This window comes from Melopsittacus undulatus, chromosome Z (assembly GCF_012275295.1).
Source record: "Melopsittacus undulatus isolate bMelUnd1 chromosome Z, bMelUnd1.mat.Z, whole genome shotgun sequence".
NCBI classification, from domain to species: domain Eukaryota; kingdom Metazoa; phylum Chordata; class Aves; order Psittaciformes; family Psittaculidae; genus Melopsittacus; species Melopsittacus undulatus.
Genome location: NC_047557.1, coordinates 2,735,222 through 2,753,220, shown reverse-complemented (window position 1 = coordinate 2,753,220; position 17,999 = coordinate 2,735,222). Strand labels below are relative to the sequence as shown.

Below are 17,999 nucleotides of genomic sequence, written 5' to 3'. Positions count from 1 at the left end.
CTCCCATTATACATCCATGCAGCACCTAAAGGCTGCATAAGCCTCAAGAGCATCAAACTCTGCAACCTAGTCTGAACACTGTACTTTACACGCAGAGCATTAGGGCCAGTATCCTTTTGTCTATAACCACATTATCCTAAACTTTCAGAAGCAAAGAAGAGCTGGACCCATTTATCTTGGGGCAGGATATGCTCTTGGAAAACCAGGTGCCAGCTTCTGCCACAGCAGCTGTAATAAAGGCTCTAAGGAAATTAGTGCAGTCTCTCAGAGCTCTCTTGTTCTCCCTGCACACACTAATTCTGATTGCACAATACAGCACTACAGAACACATACCAGGTGAAAGCTGTCATTGTAACACTTGAATAACTCTGAATACAGGTTAAAAATACTGCAAAAGGTCAGAAAAACAGCCCTAAAGTCAACTGTTTTGCACTTGACACTTTCAGCAACAATGGTTTTTCTTGTAGGATCACCTTTTTACAATTTATATTCAGGCAATGCAGGTGGAGTCTATTCGCCTGGCAAGCAGCTGCTTGGCTGTTAATGTTCAAGCAATGCAGGTAGGCTCTATTCACCTGGTAAGCAGCTGCCTGGCTGCTGATGTTCAGGCAGTGCAGGTGGGCTTTATTCACCTAGCAAGCAGCTGCTTGGCTGTTAATATTCAGGCTGCAAAACACCATTTACCAAGAGGAAGCTACACTGCAAGCTGCCAGAGGATTACATACACACAGCACCAACTGAGGTAGAGATGCCATATCCAACAGGAAGCTACGGCAAAACACACCATACCACCCCGTGGTATGTAGCCTCTCACATGCAGAAAGGACCAAGAACTTCCTCTAGTCTTTGAGAGAATAGAGACAACATTCCAGTCCCACCACAATTAGGGGACTGAGAAGAGCAAGGGCAATTTGATCATACTACTAGACCTCTTCAGTTAACACATCCAAAGCCTTCACAGCACCAGCTACCACAAGGAGCAGAGGATTTCAAAGCTAATCTTGGCCAACAGTCTTTGAAATCTCAGCCATTTCTTGTCATACTTTCAGGAAGAAAACTCTTTAGATATTCTAAAGCAGTATTTTTTGTAAAATTCAGCAAGAAGGAAGCAGAGGGGGCTCTGCTTTATCCTCAGTAATCCTATACTGAAAAAAAGGAGTCAGCTTATCAACAAACAATTTGCAAGCACACTCTTCCTGTAATCTCAACAATAAAAATGGTGCTTTAGTGTATTCAGATGTGCTGTCTTAAATATCTATACTTATTTTAGAAAGCTTACTGTGTTGCACTATTGTCTGAAGATGTTTATAGAACCAATTTAGATCTAAATGGATGCATTAAGACTGAAATACAGTGTATGGTTTGAAAACATTCCTTGTACATAATAGTTCTCAACTTGTGAGTTATTATTAAGAATCAATGTCCATCCCTAACTTGAACAGTAAATTATTGCAGTTATGCTACAGACTAACATTGCCAAGTCCTGTTTCTGGGAAAACAGACTTCACCTTTGTCTGGACTGCAATGTTATTATAGGATCTATTGTGCCAACCCAACTGCCTGCTGTTGTCCTCTTCACAAACCCACTCATAGCTTAGCAGCAGATACTGGGAACTCTCCTACAACAGTTTCCAGAGAAGCCTCCCTGCCTTCAATGTGCACCTCAGTGGGTGACTGTTGAAATCATCCATCTCCTAGAGCTTTAAGCTGAGAAGGAACAAAGGAATTTCTGTATTGTTATCCTCCAAAATCACTTATTTTGAGGAAAGTTTTTAAAGCTTGAAAACAGTCTAGTCCAGAAGCCACATTAACTTGACATATCTACTTGTGATCAAAAGCATCCTTAAAACTAGGTTACTGCATACAGCTATGTGATCACTTACCTGACAAATATTCCCAAAGAATGAAAAAACAAACAAACAAGGTAACTCATAACATACACTATACTCAATAAAAGCTATGTCCTTTACACCTAAGAGTCATTCTCCAGCATCCTTTAGGTCCCCTTCAGATACTGGAAGGCTGCTATGAGGTCTCCACATAGCCTTGAAAGAGAGACAAGGCTCAAGAAAATAAATTTCAGTTCTCAGAAAACAATTTGAACATCTGCTGTAAACTAAGCTACTTATTTATCCATAGTGCTAAGTCACTGCAGAGTGTAGCAAATTCTGACCCCATCAAATAACCCTAACCCTTCACATGCTCGATGAACTTTCACCAGATTCTGCAGTTTTAAGTATATGAATCCTCATAGAATATATAAGAAATAAGACAAAATTAAAGTGTACTGGACTTCCTATACACTGTAAGCAAGTGCAAGAAAAGTGTCAATATCATTAGTCACTTTAACACCCAGAGAAGCCTTTTAAGCTCAGAAGTCACAGCCTTCCATATTCCCAAAACCACAGAACCCATTGCAGGGTTTCTTCTTTGCCTCTGGATGGTACAGAAATTCAGAATGAACCTTGTATCAGAAGTAAGGTGCTTAAGCAGTGTAATTGCTAACTGCAAATTCCACAAATCAGCTATATTCTGCAAAAACCTACTCTCTGTCTCACTTAAGCCAGAACTGGGAGGCTGCAGAAAACAAAGCAAAAATAAGCTTCTGAAAACCAGGGGATATAGCACATGCTATTCTCATGTTAAGCAAGAAGGACAGAGGGCACATTTTCTGCATACATACTGAACTGTTAAGCAAGGAAAAACCTTTTTCAGATAATACCTTCTAAAACTCCAATGGCACAGCAGGCTGGGAAGCAAGGGTTTGACAGGAGTATTAGCCTTCTCTCCACACTGGAAGCAGATGCTGCATTTCACCTAAGACTCTAAAGCACTTGCATGGTACTAGCACCACAGGAAAGCATCTCTGAATTAGTATTTAACGAAGTTGGTATTAAAACCTTACTCTAGCCAGTAATCTTCCAGGTCACTCTTCATCAGCATTTAACATTGCTTTGCTTTTGCGCTGTTGTTTCTTCTAATACTTGAGTAGTGATAAAATTTAACTCCTCTGCAGAAACTCAGGACTTCCCATTAAAGCTTAGATTCAATGATTTCAAAAAGATCAGACCAAAATACTTGGACACTGAAACTACTGATTTTTGTTTCCCTGCTTCCAATCCCAACACCTCACTGCCACCACTGAAATGATTTTTTTAAATGACAAAGACTGTGAACATGTCATTTGACTATTCACTATGTGGCATGGTTTTATTTGTTACAGATTGCTTGGATTTTAGCTATGACTGGTTGTAAAGCATTTGTTTCAACAGAGCGATTTATACTCATAAGGAACAAACTGCTCCAGTGGAAGATAAATTGTATAAATGGATGCTCAGGCTTTATTTCTTCACTGAGTGCTTCCTGCCCCTCATTTGTGTCAAAACTGCCAGGGAGAGCATAAAGACAGGATCTTAAGTTCTACCAAGTTCATTATATATTTTAGAAAAGTGAACTCACATGACTACATTTTGTTTCAGGATACACAGGGATTATGTGATTAGAATCCTACTGGCTGGCTGGGAGGATTCAGTGAGATAACTACAAATTACTCAGAGGGCTAGTGTCAAAAGGACCTCTGTACTTATTTAGCGCCTGCTCTAGATTACTGACCCACTTATGAAGAGCTAAGCACCACTGCTGTACAATGCCAACACCAACCCACTCCATCTGTTTGCTTCTGCTTTCTCAGAACCCCTATTAGTCTGTGTAAGAAGTCATGTTAATTACCACATGAGCAGCTTTTGCATACTACACAACATCAGCCTCACTTCATATGTAGTCACCTTGACAGACAGCACAGAAACACAATAATACTAATCTTAGCACTACTGTCAAGGACATACAGTAAACACATGCATATTTCTGAAGGGGAACCGTAACTTTTGTCCAAGCTGCTCTCAGTTTTGAGAAAAGCTTGTAGGTGTCTAGCTGCTTTGCATTCCAATTATGAAAGAGTACATTAGAGTTAAGTACTGTATCACGCTCTCTGGAAATCTCCAAGAGGACTAGAAACTTTTGGAGCCATAACTGAAGCTTTTGTTGAGGCAACAGTGGCAAACAGAAGCATCCGACAACACTTGTAAGTACCTACACTGACTTAAACAGTATTAGTAAGTAGATCTAAAGCTAGTTAAATAAAACCAAACAAAAAGCCCAGCTGTCACATCAGAACTGCATCTCAGTCTGCAGCTTAGCACCTCAAACTTCCTGCTGACTAGGAGATTCAAATTCAGCATTTTATTATTTATCCCTGCTGATCAGCAGATATTCATGACATTCATTCAAGTGGGTCTCAAGCATCAGTTTCATTAACTCTACTAAATCCAAGAACAAGAATCTCCAAAAGTCATTAGAGTACTGAGCTGGCATTTGTTCTTTCTTGGGAATCCAGACTACTGCTGTCAAAGTGAAATAGTATCAACAGACCAAGAGCCAACTATGAAGCTCAAGAATTCTGTACAGTGCTGCTGGCAACCCTGATACCATCTCATCTCTTATAGCCACTTATTATGAAATTAAACCTTGTATAATAGCCAATGTCACTCAAAGAGCTATCTAGCTACCTACTTACTCCTAAGGTAGCCAAGAAACATAAAACCAAGGTCCAGTCCTTTTTATAGCTGACAGGAAGAGAGAATCATAGAATCAACCAAGTTGGAAAAGACCCTGGACACCATCAAGTCCAACCATTGTCCAGCACTGCCAAGGCCACCCCTAACCCATGGCACTGAGTGCTTCACCTACATGGTGTGCGAACAGTTGCAGGGACTGTGACTGCAGCCCTGCCCTGGGCAGCCTGTTCCAATGTCTGAGCACCCTGTGGGGAAGGAATTGTTCCTCAGCTCCATCTGAACCCGCCCTGGTGCAGCTTGAGGCTGTTTCCTCTTGTCCCATCCCTTGTTCCCTGGGAGCAGAGCCCAGCCCCCTCCCTGGCTCTATCCTCCTGTCAGGCAGTTGTAGGGAGCAATAAGGTCCCCCCTGAGCCTTCTCCAGACTGAACCCCCCAAGGTACCTCAGCCATTTCTTGGGCTCCAGGTCTTGCATCAGCTCCTTTTCTGGAGCCCTCTGGTAATAAAATACCTCTCTTATAATGATGGGTCAAGAACTGAGCTCAAACAAATAAGAACAGTATGTCAAGAACTGCAGGTCACAAGAGCTCTACAGAGTGTAACAAAGACTACACAAAGTATAACAAAGTATTTGTATATTTAACTTTGTATTGTTTAAAGAATTATTTTCTACTTGACATGACATTTTCTACATGACAAGAGGTCATGCAAACAGGAGGACAAAATAGATCAGGAAAACAAAGATACACTGTCATAGAATAGTTAAGGTTGGAAAGGACATTAAGATCACCCTGTTCCAAACCCCCTGCCATGGGCAGGGACACCTCACACTAAACCATGGCACTCAAAGCTCTGTCCAACCTGGAACTGAACACTCCCAGAGATGAAGCTTTCACAGCTTCCTTGGGCAACCCATTCCAGTGCCTCACCACCCTCACAGTAAAGAATTTCTTCCTTATATCCAATCTAAATTTCCCCTATTTAAGTTTGAACCTGTCACCCCTTGTCCTACCACTACAGTCCTTAACAAAGAGTCTCTCCCCAGCATCCTCATAGGCCCCATTCAGATACTGGAATATTATAATACTATCTCCTAAGATCATCTTTGAAATTAAATTTAGACAACTATTTTTCTGAACTAGCAGTATTTACTTCCCCAGTAGCCCTAAAAGGGAGCTCTTGGAATTCTTTTAAGAGCTTGAGATCTAAAGGTTAGACTCACAAAGTGAATCTCCATATGGCATATTCAGCTTCTGCTTTACAAAGTGCTTTTCAGTTAAGCATTTGGTCTTTGTCATGGTAAAGCCTTGCTAGATACATAGAGTCATCTGATGTCAAGTCAAATATTATCCCTAATCTTCAGTCTACTGATACACATTAAGACAGGAATGCTCTAATGTTTTATTTCTGATTGTGTTCCAGCTGGCAAAGGAAGAAAGCAGAAGGAAAACTCAGAATTTGGGGACTGCTCTAGGGAAGCAAATATAAGCAGAGGGCATCATTAGAAACAAAAGGTGAACAGAAAAGATAAGGAACAGAATTAAGGTAGTCATTAACCCACAGCATACTCATAATTTTCCCAGAAAGCAGTGTCAAATCTAAAAGAGAATGCTAAAACCATTATCAGATAACAGCCATAACATTTAATATACGGAAATCATTATCAACACCAGTCCAATCTACTTTGTGCTATGATTAATACAAAGTCTAAAAGTAGCTGAATCAATGTGTTAAGTCAGATATTAAGGTCATAAACCAGATGCAGGTCCACTCCCCTAGAGATTAAGTGTCCAGGGGCAAAATGCCCAGAATACTCCTGTGCCACCAGATCTTCTACTTTTGCAAAGAAAAGCACACCTGTGAAGTGATTTGATTCTTGTATGTCATGTAATGTGCTTATACAGGCACCTTTGTGGGATTTCTGTACATGAATTGAGAGCAGACTTCATTATACTTACAAACGTAACCCTTGCCTCTCGCACAGCAGTTGCTATGAATTAAGTTGAGAAAGTGAAAGGGGTAAAATGCAAGTCATTCACCTACATGTAAATATGTATCAGGAGTAGAATCGCAGCACTAGAAATTTTCCAAGTTATTAAATAAAAAGCACTTTCATTAACCAATAACACATTACAATAAATAAACTGGTCTTCAGAAAACCTGCCTCCAAAGATAAAATTCCCCTTCAAAAGGGAGAATGGATTCAGCTTGTACAACTTAAATGAAACTACCAGACATAACTGAAAATAATTAGATGACTGAAGTGTTGACCAAGGAAAAACAAGTCTTTTGTGTTTTTTTTTTAGTGCAAGTGTAGGTTCCATTATGCCCCTCCGATCATAGACAGGGTTATTAAGTAAAAGCAAAAGGCAGTGCTGCAAACAGAGCTGTGCTAGGCACCACCAGAGCACGTACAATCTGGAATCTACTTAGTAATGAAAATTTAAATGTAAAGATGTTATTAGAAATTGTGACTTCATAAAGCATTGATTCAGTTATAAGCAAGCATTAGATAAAACCAAAAGAATCTTAACGAATCAAACACATGGAATTGATTTTTTGTAGCCATTTGTTTCAAGGAAAGCCTAAACATCCATTTAATCCTCTCTGAAGGGTTGCAACAGTTTTGAAGACAACAGCACTTACCTTGGTATTGTCACACATTTTGTATTGCAATTCTGGGTTGTAATGGCCTTCTCCAGCTCATCCAGCTGTCCTGTTTTCTTGAGCTTCTTGACCAAGCTTTTCACTGCTTTTTCACACCACTTTTCCTCCTGACCATTCTGCTCACCACCACCAGCCCCTCCAGAGCTACCAGCAGACTTTTTCCATCCCAGAAGTCTCTTCACAACTGGTGGAGTGAATGGCAAAATGGACATGACTTTCACCAGACAGGACACTCAGCAAGCAAGAGACTCCCGTTTGATCCCTGAAAACACAAACCAAACCAGACATTAGCACAGGGGTTTCATATGAAACAAATACCTTGCTTAGGACCTTTAATTACCAAACACCATAAGACACTGCACCCTAAAGCACAAGTCAGATAACAGTTCAGAAGTAGTCTGAAGCATGGTTAGGTACTTCTTCAAGAAGGTTCAAACACAAGTTTGCTGCAGAGTCTCCAACAGTTAGGACAAACTAAGGTTACTGTTGGACTAAACACTGAATTTGTCCTCAAGACTTCCCTGGCTAAAGTCAACTCCAGAAAATACAGAAGTTAACTAGAATCTAACTTTGCATCTAGGCTTGCTGGTTTTAATCACTAAAACCATCACAAGTGACTGACAAATCACATACACATATATACACATTCTGCCTATCTCCAAATTAACTTAGCAGGCAAAATTGTGTTTGGAATGTCATTACAGTTTGACAGAAGTCTTCCAGCAGCCAGCCGTTTCACAAGCTTTTCCTCATTTTATTTGTCATGTTTTCAACAGCTACCAATTTCTGTTCCACCAGGGACAGTGATCTGAAATTCTCTGAAGTCTGGTAATAAGGTTATTCCCATCTTTCAATCTTGAGTTCAGTGGCCTACAGATAATGAATCTTACCAACTGGCAGTACTTAAAATGATTAAATCTTTCAAAATTCATTAAAGAACATTTAAAGCCTTAGTTTGCAGTTACCTAAGTAGCAGAACTGTCTGTTTTCAATTTTAATAGCCTTCATTCAGTATCAATTACCTGAACGGGGATGTTTATACAAAATGAAAGATTAGAATGGATGCTGAAATTTGGGCTATGTTTAGCATTCACTGCAATTTGCACTTCAAATCAGTTTAAAGAGGAAATGATAGCCATTTAGGAAAAAAAAAAAAGTGCTTTGGTTTTGCAGCTTCTGTTAGGCTAGTTTTAGGTATTAAAACATAAGACCTAAATCAACCGCAGCATTTCAGGCAGACAGCTGTGAGAAACAGCCTGAGAACATAATACTCCTATGGATAGAAGTAAGGTTGTGGCTTTGGGTTTTGGGGGCTTTTTCTGTTTGTGTTTTTTGTGTTTGTTTTGGTTTTGTTTTGTTTTTTTTTTTATCACTACAGTGCCATATTTCCAGGCAGCAAACAGGTATTTGAACTCCAGGAAGTTACCTTATTTCCAAGCTGTTCAAGATTGGTCAGCTGAAAATATCTTGTTTTAGCTAAGACTACCATGAGGCTACTCAGTTTTAGCTTTCAAGGCACCCATCTGCCTCCCCATGCTGTAGAGGCACATCCCTTGCTTCTATCTAAAACATACCAACTTCATCTTACTGAAATTTCCAATCTGCAGAACAACATAGCTGATTTGGGATACTCCAGGCTACAGTAATCATGGCTAATTCATGCCTTGTCATGTCTCTGCAGTCTCAGAGAGGACCAACAAGTCAATAAACACTAGATTATATTCCACAGGTAACTTTAAATCATAAATTTTCAACTTCTACAGAACAGAATATTCAGTACTAATGACATTTCAGTTTCAAGTAAATTATACTTCCATATACCAGCCTCTGAAAGCACCTAAAAACAGGACTGAAGCAAGAATGGCAGGTTTGGGGGTCAAGAAGTCAGGGGTTCCAATAAACAGGGACTGAACTGTTCTGAACATGTTCCAAACTGTGCAGGCCTGGGAGTGAAACACATTAGACCACCACTACAGTCCACTGAGTGACTCCAGGAATAAAACAGGAGGCTTACGCTCCCTCTCTTGTTTTAAGGTGTCCAAAATGGGAACAGCAACAGTCACTCTGAGCTTAAGAAAAAAACAACTTCAGCTTTTGAGCAAGATCATTAGATGTTTCAGAGACATACAAAAGTAATTTAAAGACTTAACCAAAAAGTACAGCCTCTTTTGATTCAAAGACCACATTTCGAATGCTAGCAGTTGATGATGTAGTATCTAAACATTAAATTCAATGCTAACAGATGTAGGCAACCAAGTACCACCACCATTGCTTATCTACACACCAATTCTTCTCCCATTTACAGAGATCACCAACACATAATATAAGTAATACCTGTTCTTCAGCTTCAAACTTGGTAACTTACAATGCCCCAGAATTCTCCTTTGATTGTCAGCCTTATAAAACAAACACTTCAGCAGGGTTTCATTTACCACCAAGGTAAATTGCTTATTCTTCCAGGCCCTCACTGCTTTTATCTAATTCTTCAGCTTTACAATACTCCTCACGATGAGGTGTCCAGTTTTGCAGTATTCTCTCCCTTAAGACATAACACTGATCTATGTACCATTTTCTGTACTCTTTGGTGCTTTTTTTCCCCCGTTTTTAACTATGATTCGCTTGTTTCTCATGCACGCTGAGTGATTTAAGTCTGGCAGCAGGAAAGAAACCCCATACATTTCAGTCTTCTTTACATCTGAACTCTCATATTATTTTGACAGAGGCAAAAAACTACAACAACAACAACAAAATTTCATTTCTCATTTCCAAAATATTATGAGCTCAGGCCTAGCTGATCAGAAATTTCCAGCTATTATCCTTAGTTTTGACCAGTTCCTTTACAGATATGTGCTCATCTGTACCTGTAAAAGGTACAAGATCACAGGCTGATCCCCTAACCCTGTGAAGATTAGCTTTTTCCAAAACACAAAACAAACCATAAAGGCACACATTTAAAGAGCCCTTTATGACAATTATTGCAGCTTAGGAGCTATTTCAAGGAAAAATAAAACACACACCACAGCTGCAGATAAGAGTCTGGGAGGCTTAAATTACCCCCTTCCTTCTAGCTACTGTTTTGCCACATCAGGGATTTGCCAGAAGTATCGTAAGAATTTCACCAGTTATTTCAGTAGTGGCTCCACGTCTTTTAACAAATGAGCAGAGAGATTGTGACACAAGTAGGACAGAAATTCATTCAGCTTAATACTTCAGCCAGTTGTGGGAAGTAAGCATTGGAGATTATTCCAGCCACACTGATTTATGGAGAAACGGCACTCTGCTCTAAGCCTACAGAAGGCATCTACAAAAAGCAAGGCATGGGTAGGTTGAATTATGAGCAATTTGGATAAATGCAAAGTATGCAAGGAAAAAGCCTTGAAAAAACCTATTGGGTCAGAAGAGTACTGCATATAGCCTGGTGCTCCATCACCTTAGGTGGCAAAAGGATATGCTACTTAAGGACATCACAAACCTGGTTAATTTATGTGGCCCACTCTCCCCATAATTATTCAGCATCTTAAACTGTTACAGCATGAAATTAAAGGCCACATTCCTACCTATTCCCTTCAGCAGCCATTTATGGACCTGTTGATCACAAATTCATCTAGCCACTTTCTGAACCTGCCTCCCACAATCTCTTGTGGCAGACAGCACCACAATTTAACTGCTCACTGTTGTAAAGAAGTACTTTTAGCTGTTTTAATTTATTCTCTTCCTAGTTTCAGAAAGCATCTCTTGTTCTACCACTGCAAGCTTTGCTGAAGAATTGTTTCTACTCATCTTGTCTGCAAGCTTCATGATTCTGTACATTTGAATCACGTTCCTCCCTCAAACAGAGGGCTATTGGCCTTTTGTCACAATGAAGTATCTGAATGAACATAGCTCATACAGTTTGAGAAGGTCTTCTGGGCAGATGCCAAGCCTGAAAGCTTTACTATTCAATTAAATTACAAATACTCAAATTACAAGTACTGCATAAGGACTGATCCAAAGACTACAGAAAAGCTGTATCAGCCTATGTTCATCTTCTCATTTTTCTTTTTGGTCATAGTACCCTAACATTTTCCACATTGTAACTAAAATAAAGACAGAAATCTACACCTCACAATGTATTTGGAGACGAAAGACAGATACCACATGTCTGAACATCTGGCAAGAGCTCAAATAAAAATGAGGAGCCCTACACCTGCATTGGATCCTGACTATATCCACCTAGACAGACTCGGATACCATGTTTTACACTAGTTGGTTTAGCAGTCACTGTTGCAGCTCATATTTGACCAGCAAATCCCAATTTCCACTCTAACACACCAACACACTGGAACACTGAGTAATTGCAGGGAGAACCCCCTTCTGAGCTCAACTATAGCTGAACTATTAGTATCAAGGCAGCAGGGCAACACAAAGCAGAAAGCTTCCACTATTTTTTATCCCCTTCCATGTTCTCTGTATTGTGCCTTAAAACTGTAGCTCAGAATGCTCAAGGAGTACTCACTGCTCAGAGAAATATGACTGCTTCTTTAGATAGCTGGAACACACAGACCACGTGCTGTTACTCCCAACAGATTAATACTGGAAGACTTAACAAATTGCCTAACTTTGGTAGTATTTGTTTCATCTCTGCCCCCATAGTATCTCTCTGCTTCCTGATGCACACATGTTTCTATAGTTGGTCAAACAGTGTCATAGTTGGCAACTTCTAAAGTCACAGTTTGAGTCATGTCTGCTATTATTCAATTCTACTGTGGCTCTCTGGAACAAGTATTAAATATTAAGCCCATGATCCCAGCAATAACTAAGCATAAAAGATGAAGAAAACCTTAAGGGCAGCATGCTAGAAGAATAAAATCTTCAAGGGAAATTTTTATTTCCCGAGTGTCTGGAACATGCTATAAACACATTGGTGCTACCAAAAATATCAAGTGATTTCTGGCTAATTTATTCTAAAGCCTTATGCAGCATATTTTATATCAGTCTGACTATTCATCTTAAGACTTGAAATAAAGAAATCTGATCTCTCCTGGTTTTACTACAAGTATTCTGGCTTAGAGGAATTTCATTTGCGAGAGCTCTTCTGGAATAAAGAGGACAGAAGTTAAGCTTCTGAGGAAAGCAGATCGAGGAAAATAATTTGTGGTATTTGAGAGAGTCTACGAGTTCATTTCCTCCCTATTTTAGCCCCATTTTCATGATTTTTTTTAAAGGCAATGTTTTTTTCATTAATCCTGGAATTCTGACAACATTCTTTATCAATTTCACCAAGTGCACAATGTTTCAGGATATTTTAGAAGATGGGGGAATATCCACCCTTTCCCTTCACATGCAGTCCTGTGACATTACTGGCTTCAAGATAAGGTAACATTAATTGAAGCCTAACCTATTTAAGGCAGCATAATAAATTAATTATTTTAGAAGACCTTACATTAGTCTAGACAGTAGTGAGATCTAAAGTTTTTAAAAGGCATAGCTTGTGCAGTACTGCATGTCTCCTATATTAAGCCAATTATTACTTAAAGAAACAATAAAACAAGTATTTCATATTGCATTGAGCCAGTCTTTCCCCTTTCAGGCAGAATACACTCTAAAGCACTTGGTGAAAGAGACAAGAGAACACATTTCACTTCTATTGCATCCACAACCCCTCCAAAACCTGCCTTTTGAGATTCCAAAAGGGCTAGCTCCTTCCCCTACAAATGCATCTTACCAGACACTTGGTTCTGCCACACTGTGGGAGCTCAAACCTACTGCAAGGTACAAGACTTCTCTGAAGAACACACCACCATGAGGTTTAAGACGGTGCCCATTCATCTCCACTCATATTCAGGTCAAGGTAGGTCAGCTTTAGGTATTCCCTTACTGGATCTGAGGTTTTAGCAGCTTTTTGTTTTGGGAAGATGGGGTGTAGAGCTGGGGGAAGGGGAATTCTGCCCTACTGAGCAATGCCCTCAGATCCACCTCAGTTCAGCTTTTTAGCCAATTAGGCCAGTAGTGGGGAGAGGCTCTAAAGAGCTCCCTCCCAAGGGGCTCCATCTGTCCCACAGTTCCATCTGGCCAGCTCACAGGCCAAAGCTCAAAGATATGAATGAAGCCAAGGTCCTGGTTCAGCTTTGATACCAGCCAATGAAGTTCAAGGCAGGCTGCCTGTGATCTGCAGGGACAAGAGCAAAGAAAATTCCTCCTCTGGGTCAGCTCTGGAATAGGAATTTGAAACATGCCTATATAGAGACTCAATGTACACATTAATTTTTATTACTCTCGAGTATTGCCATGCATTTTGAAACTCTGAATAACTGTACTATCCTTATATGGCTCAATGAAAACAGAACTACCCACTCCGAAAGAAGACTTTTTTTTGCTCTTGCTCACTTCATGAAGTTTGATTATGAATCAAATGAGAAAACTAATTTCTCATACATGGAACTAAAATAAGGAGGATCATAATGTTATGAAAGCTTCAGAAGCTGAGGTTTTCTCCAATTACTACAAATTACAGACAAATGCAGTAATGAAAAGCTCTATCACTACTAGAAAATTTGCACACTGTATATAACACATTAATTCACGGTACACTAAAATTGCATGCAACTGAAGAGAAAGAAGAAATGTTCATTTTACTGACCTTTGATTAAGCTACTAATGGGACTGATTATTTTAGCAACTTTTCTAGAACTGCAGAAGAGCAAAATAACCACAACTGCAGTCAGCCAATCCACCTGTCTCTGCAAAGCAGACTTCTTCCACTCAGTATTATGAACTTTGCAGCATTGATCCTTAAACCTGAAAGGCCTTTTTTTTACCTAGAAAAACACAGAATAAACACTCCAAACCACAGCAGTTTAAGCCCTTTTTACCTCCTTTGCTTTGACTAAAATTTTCCATGTGTAACAGGCAAGTATCAGTTTCATTATTTTAGAAAATAAATACTCCTGGGCTAAATCTGACAAGAATATTCACAGAACTGATTATCAGGTACGTAGTTTTGACCTGCAGAGCTTAGCAGCTTCTCCACTTCCTTAAACTACAATTACATTTAACAATTAGTTAATGCAAATTCACTTTCAAGATAGGCCTAACCTGAATGCTCAACAGGTCAGTCCCCCACAGGCCCTCGATATGCAAGAGCTCTCTCTGCAATGTCTTAGGTTAAGCTCTATACCTCCAGTGTAGTTAAATCTAGCCTGAGCTAGACTAACCTGACAGGAGACTCAGGAACTGCTCTCTCATAGTCTCCTCTTGGCCTTACTTCACACAATGGCTGTCAAATACACATAATCATCATAAAATATCATCTGGAATGAAGCCTTACTGTTTGTAGTACAGATTCTCTGCTGGGAGTGGAGAGCAACATTTTAGGAAGGTTTTCTGCAGTAGCCAATTTCTTCTAGCCCAGAGAGTATTGAACACAGGGCTGCCTGTACTATTCAATTACAAAAAAACTAATCCCATCGCATGACCTGCAGCAATTCAGTTTAACAAATCAACAATTACAAATATTTTGGCAAAGTAAGCTTAGGTATTGTTTGCCTCTCAGCACAGTTCACAACCAGTTTATGGCTTTATGATAAAAGTCATTAAATCCAATCTGAAAAGCAGAATTTACAGCTCACTTAGCAAGTCAGGCCCATAAATGGATGCTTTCAATTACAGGGCATTTACATGCACAATCATTAAGGCAGTGCTGAGTACATTTGGGAACTCTAGAATACTTTTTATAATAATTAAAACTTTGCGTGCTACTCTTTATATAAACAAAACTTAGGAATTCTCTTCAGTCTCAAGCAGAGCTCAGATTCATTGTTATCCAGAACATACTATAAAGCCTGTTCTCCCAGTGCTTTTGTGGGAAAGGGATTAGAGAGGTGGAAGCAAGTTTTGTTTTTTAAAGTTAATTTTAGTAGCACAGATTTTGCTGAGCTCCAATAAACTCAATTATATTAACTGGTGCTCAGCACTTTGAGAGATCAAGTGGAACAGGAAGACGGAGGAGGACCCAGGAGGGCCTTTCATTTGGAGATTCACTGAGCAATTCAAGCCTATTTGATTTTGTTTGTGAATCTACCCTCTAGGTGAAAGAGGAGATCAGTTACAAGACAAATTTTAACCTCATTTTTTTACAATTGTGTTGCTCTTTTTACCATCAAACAGGACCTCAGGGAACTTGACAAATTCTTCAAGATGTATTACTCACACCCAGCTTCTTCCAGAAAGAAAACTGGATCTTCAAACACTTGTTCTCTTTGATGACAGCCAGTGTAGTCAGGGTCTGACCCACAGAACTGCAGAACAACAATCAACTACCAGGTTACTCTGTTAAACATCCCAACATATTGTTAAATATGCACTTAAGACTCAGCTTTGAGATAAGTTTAAACCACCTTAAACAGGATCCTCCCCTTCCTCTTTCTAACGGCATTTGTAGCCAACGTTATCTTTCATCATGATAGTGCTAAGCAAACGGGGGAAGGGACTTCAAAAACCTCCCCTTTACCTACATTCCCACTCCCCCCTAATTCACTAGAGATTGTAAGCGCTAACGTTTTAAAGCTCCAACTTAGACAAATAACCTGCACCAACACCGCAGAAGTCTAAACAGCAACCTCATTTTGCTAAAAGAAGCTTCTCACCTTATCAAGAGGTGAAAAGCTGCCTTTTTTTCAGCCTGAAGAACAAACACTGATCAGTCTCTCACTACGGAGTTCAACCCCACAGAAATAATGTCATGAATCAGTCTTGAAAGTACAGTTCTCCAGGCTAAGAGAGGAACACTTAAGAAGAGACTAACCTGCTGTTATGCGCGGTCTCCTAATAAGCTGTCATTATAAGCTCCGTGCTACAGATGGAATCTGGCTCTTTTATAACTGTGATAACATGAACTCTCCACACAACATCCACAGGTTGCAGCATTTACTAACAGCGCTTTCAGCAATACTCCTTTGGTAAATTCACTTTTTCTTACTGCTATGCGTTTGTTAAGACTACAGCACACATGTCTTGGAATCTGGGGGCTGTCTGGTCAAAAACTGTGACAAGATAACAAACCATGGGACAAGGCTGCAGTCTGAATCCCAGCTGTTCAATTAACAGCTCTCCAGGACTATCACACTGGCTCTTCACTCATCCACTAGTGGGGGGTTTTCTTCCCACCCTTTTTTACTTCCCAAGAGTAAAGAATGAGAACTAAAGTCACACTTTTTTCTCTTCCCTTCCACTCCACATGAGCAAATTACACACAGGAGCTCTACAGCTCTGCAGTACCCCCAACTACTTGCATTTTTCACACACAGCCTCTCCCATGCGCTTATCTAGCAAGATGAAGCACTCAACAGACTACGTTTGTTTACATCTCGCAGCACACACATATAACTACAACATTAAAACTAGTGCCATGAAGAAAACCGCTAATCTTAACTCGCTTGTGTACACGTCCCGTGCAGGTAGTGTTTATTTCACGTCCGTGGCTCTGCACCTAGGAGGGGAACAAGACAAAAGGGCATTGGTTGAAGCGGAGCCTAAACACTTCTTTCGCAACTTGCGCTTAACTTTTCTCCACCACACCGGCGCGGAGTACCACACACCTAATCTCTGCAAGAGAAAAAACACTGGACAGAGAGGGAGAGGAAGGAGCAGCACAACTTTGACTGATACCCCCTCCTCCCCTCGACCCCGTACACAGAGAGAGGGGCATGGACCGGCCCTTCCCACCCCTCACCGCGGGGACACCCCGGCGTGCGGCCGGTGCTGCGGTGACAGCGACCCCCACACCCCCCGCCCCGCTGCCCCTCACACACCACCGGGGAGCAGCTCACCGCGGTACCGCCCGCTCCCCCAGCCCCGTCCCACCACCGCCGGGGCCGTCCGCAGCCTCCTGCCGCATCCCACCACAACAAAGGGGGAGGAGGGCGTGGAGAGGCGCCCCCGGCCCCAGCCGCCACCAGGCCCGGCCCGGCTCTCACCCAAATCCGCAGGCAGGCAGCAGGACCCCGCTTCCCGAGCCGCGGCCGAGCGGTGCTCCCCGTCCCGCGGCGAGGTCGAGTCCGGCTGCGGGAGCACCCCGGGGACCGAGCTCTTCCTCCGAGAGGCTTGAGCCCGCTCGGTGCCTCAGCGCCGACTGCCCCGTTCGCCGCCTCGCCGCTTCCCTTTACCTCTCTCGACGCCCCGCCCCGGCGCTGGGCGGAGAGGCGGAGCACTGGTTCCTCCGCCCGTCCCTTAGGAACGGCGAGCTATGATTGGCCAGAGGGCTCCGAGGCCTGGCCCGAGGAGCCAATCGTGTGCCCGCAGAGGGGCGGAGGGAGACGCAGCCGGGGAGGCAGGGCTTGCGTGCCCCGAGCGCCGGGGGCGGAGTAGGGCCGCTGATTGGCTGAGCCGGCTGTCACTCATCGCCACCAGCGCCCGCCGGGGGCGGTTGACCGCGAGAGGAGAGGCGGAGCAGAGGTTTGACTGACCCGCAGGCGCGCAGCCGCGCTGGCGGAGTGATATGCGCGTACACCTGAGATGCGTCCCGTAACCTGCCGCGATAGGGCGCGGTGGGAGCTGAGAAAAAGTAGTGCGCGGCATCCCACCTGGAATTGTCAGCCCCCTGCCCTCGGGGGGCCAATAAAATAGTAATGAAATCGAAGTTTAAATGCACCTTGCACAGGGGAGGGCAAAATCTCTTCCCTCACATACTGAGCCGCTCCCCACCCTTCCCTGCTTTCCCCATCTCAAAATGGATTCAAACTGCCCGAGGCTTCATCTCCACACAGCCCAGGCTGAAATGGGCAC

At 41.8% G+C, this 17,999-nt stretch overlaps 1 protein-coding gene across 4 annotated transcripts in view; it reads right to left on the bottom strand.

Moving 5' to 3' along the window:
* SMAD2 (SMAD family member 2) overlaps positions 1 to 17,374 on the bottom strand; it is a 49,400-nt gene extending 32,026 nt beyond the window's left edge. For 2 of the 4 annotated variants that reach the window (XM_005145381.3, XM_031045678.2), the window contains exons 1-2: positions 17,192 to 17,374; positions 7,218 to 7,500 (exon numbers count right to left, since the gene is read on the bottom strand). In XM_005145381.3, coding sequence (XP_005145438.1) covers positions 7,218 to 7,450 — 233 coding nt within the window. In that variant the 5' untranslated portion in view covers positions 7,451 to 7,500; positions 17,192 to 17,374. Of the gene's footprint in view, positions 1 to 7,217; positions 7,501 to 15,428; positions 15,446 to 16,647; positions 16,705 to 17,191 lie in introns of those variants that run through there. The other 2 variants (XM_031045677.2, XM_034072874.1) reach the window with 2 other exon arrangements.
* Positions 17,375 to 17,999: the final 625 nt, after the last annotated feature.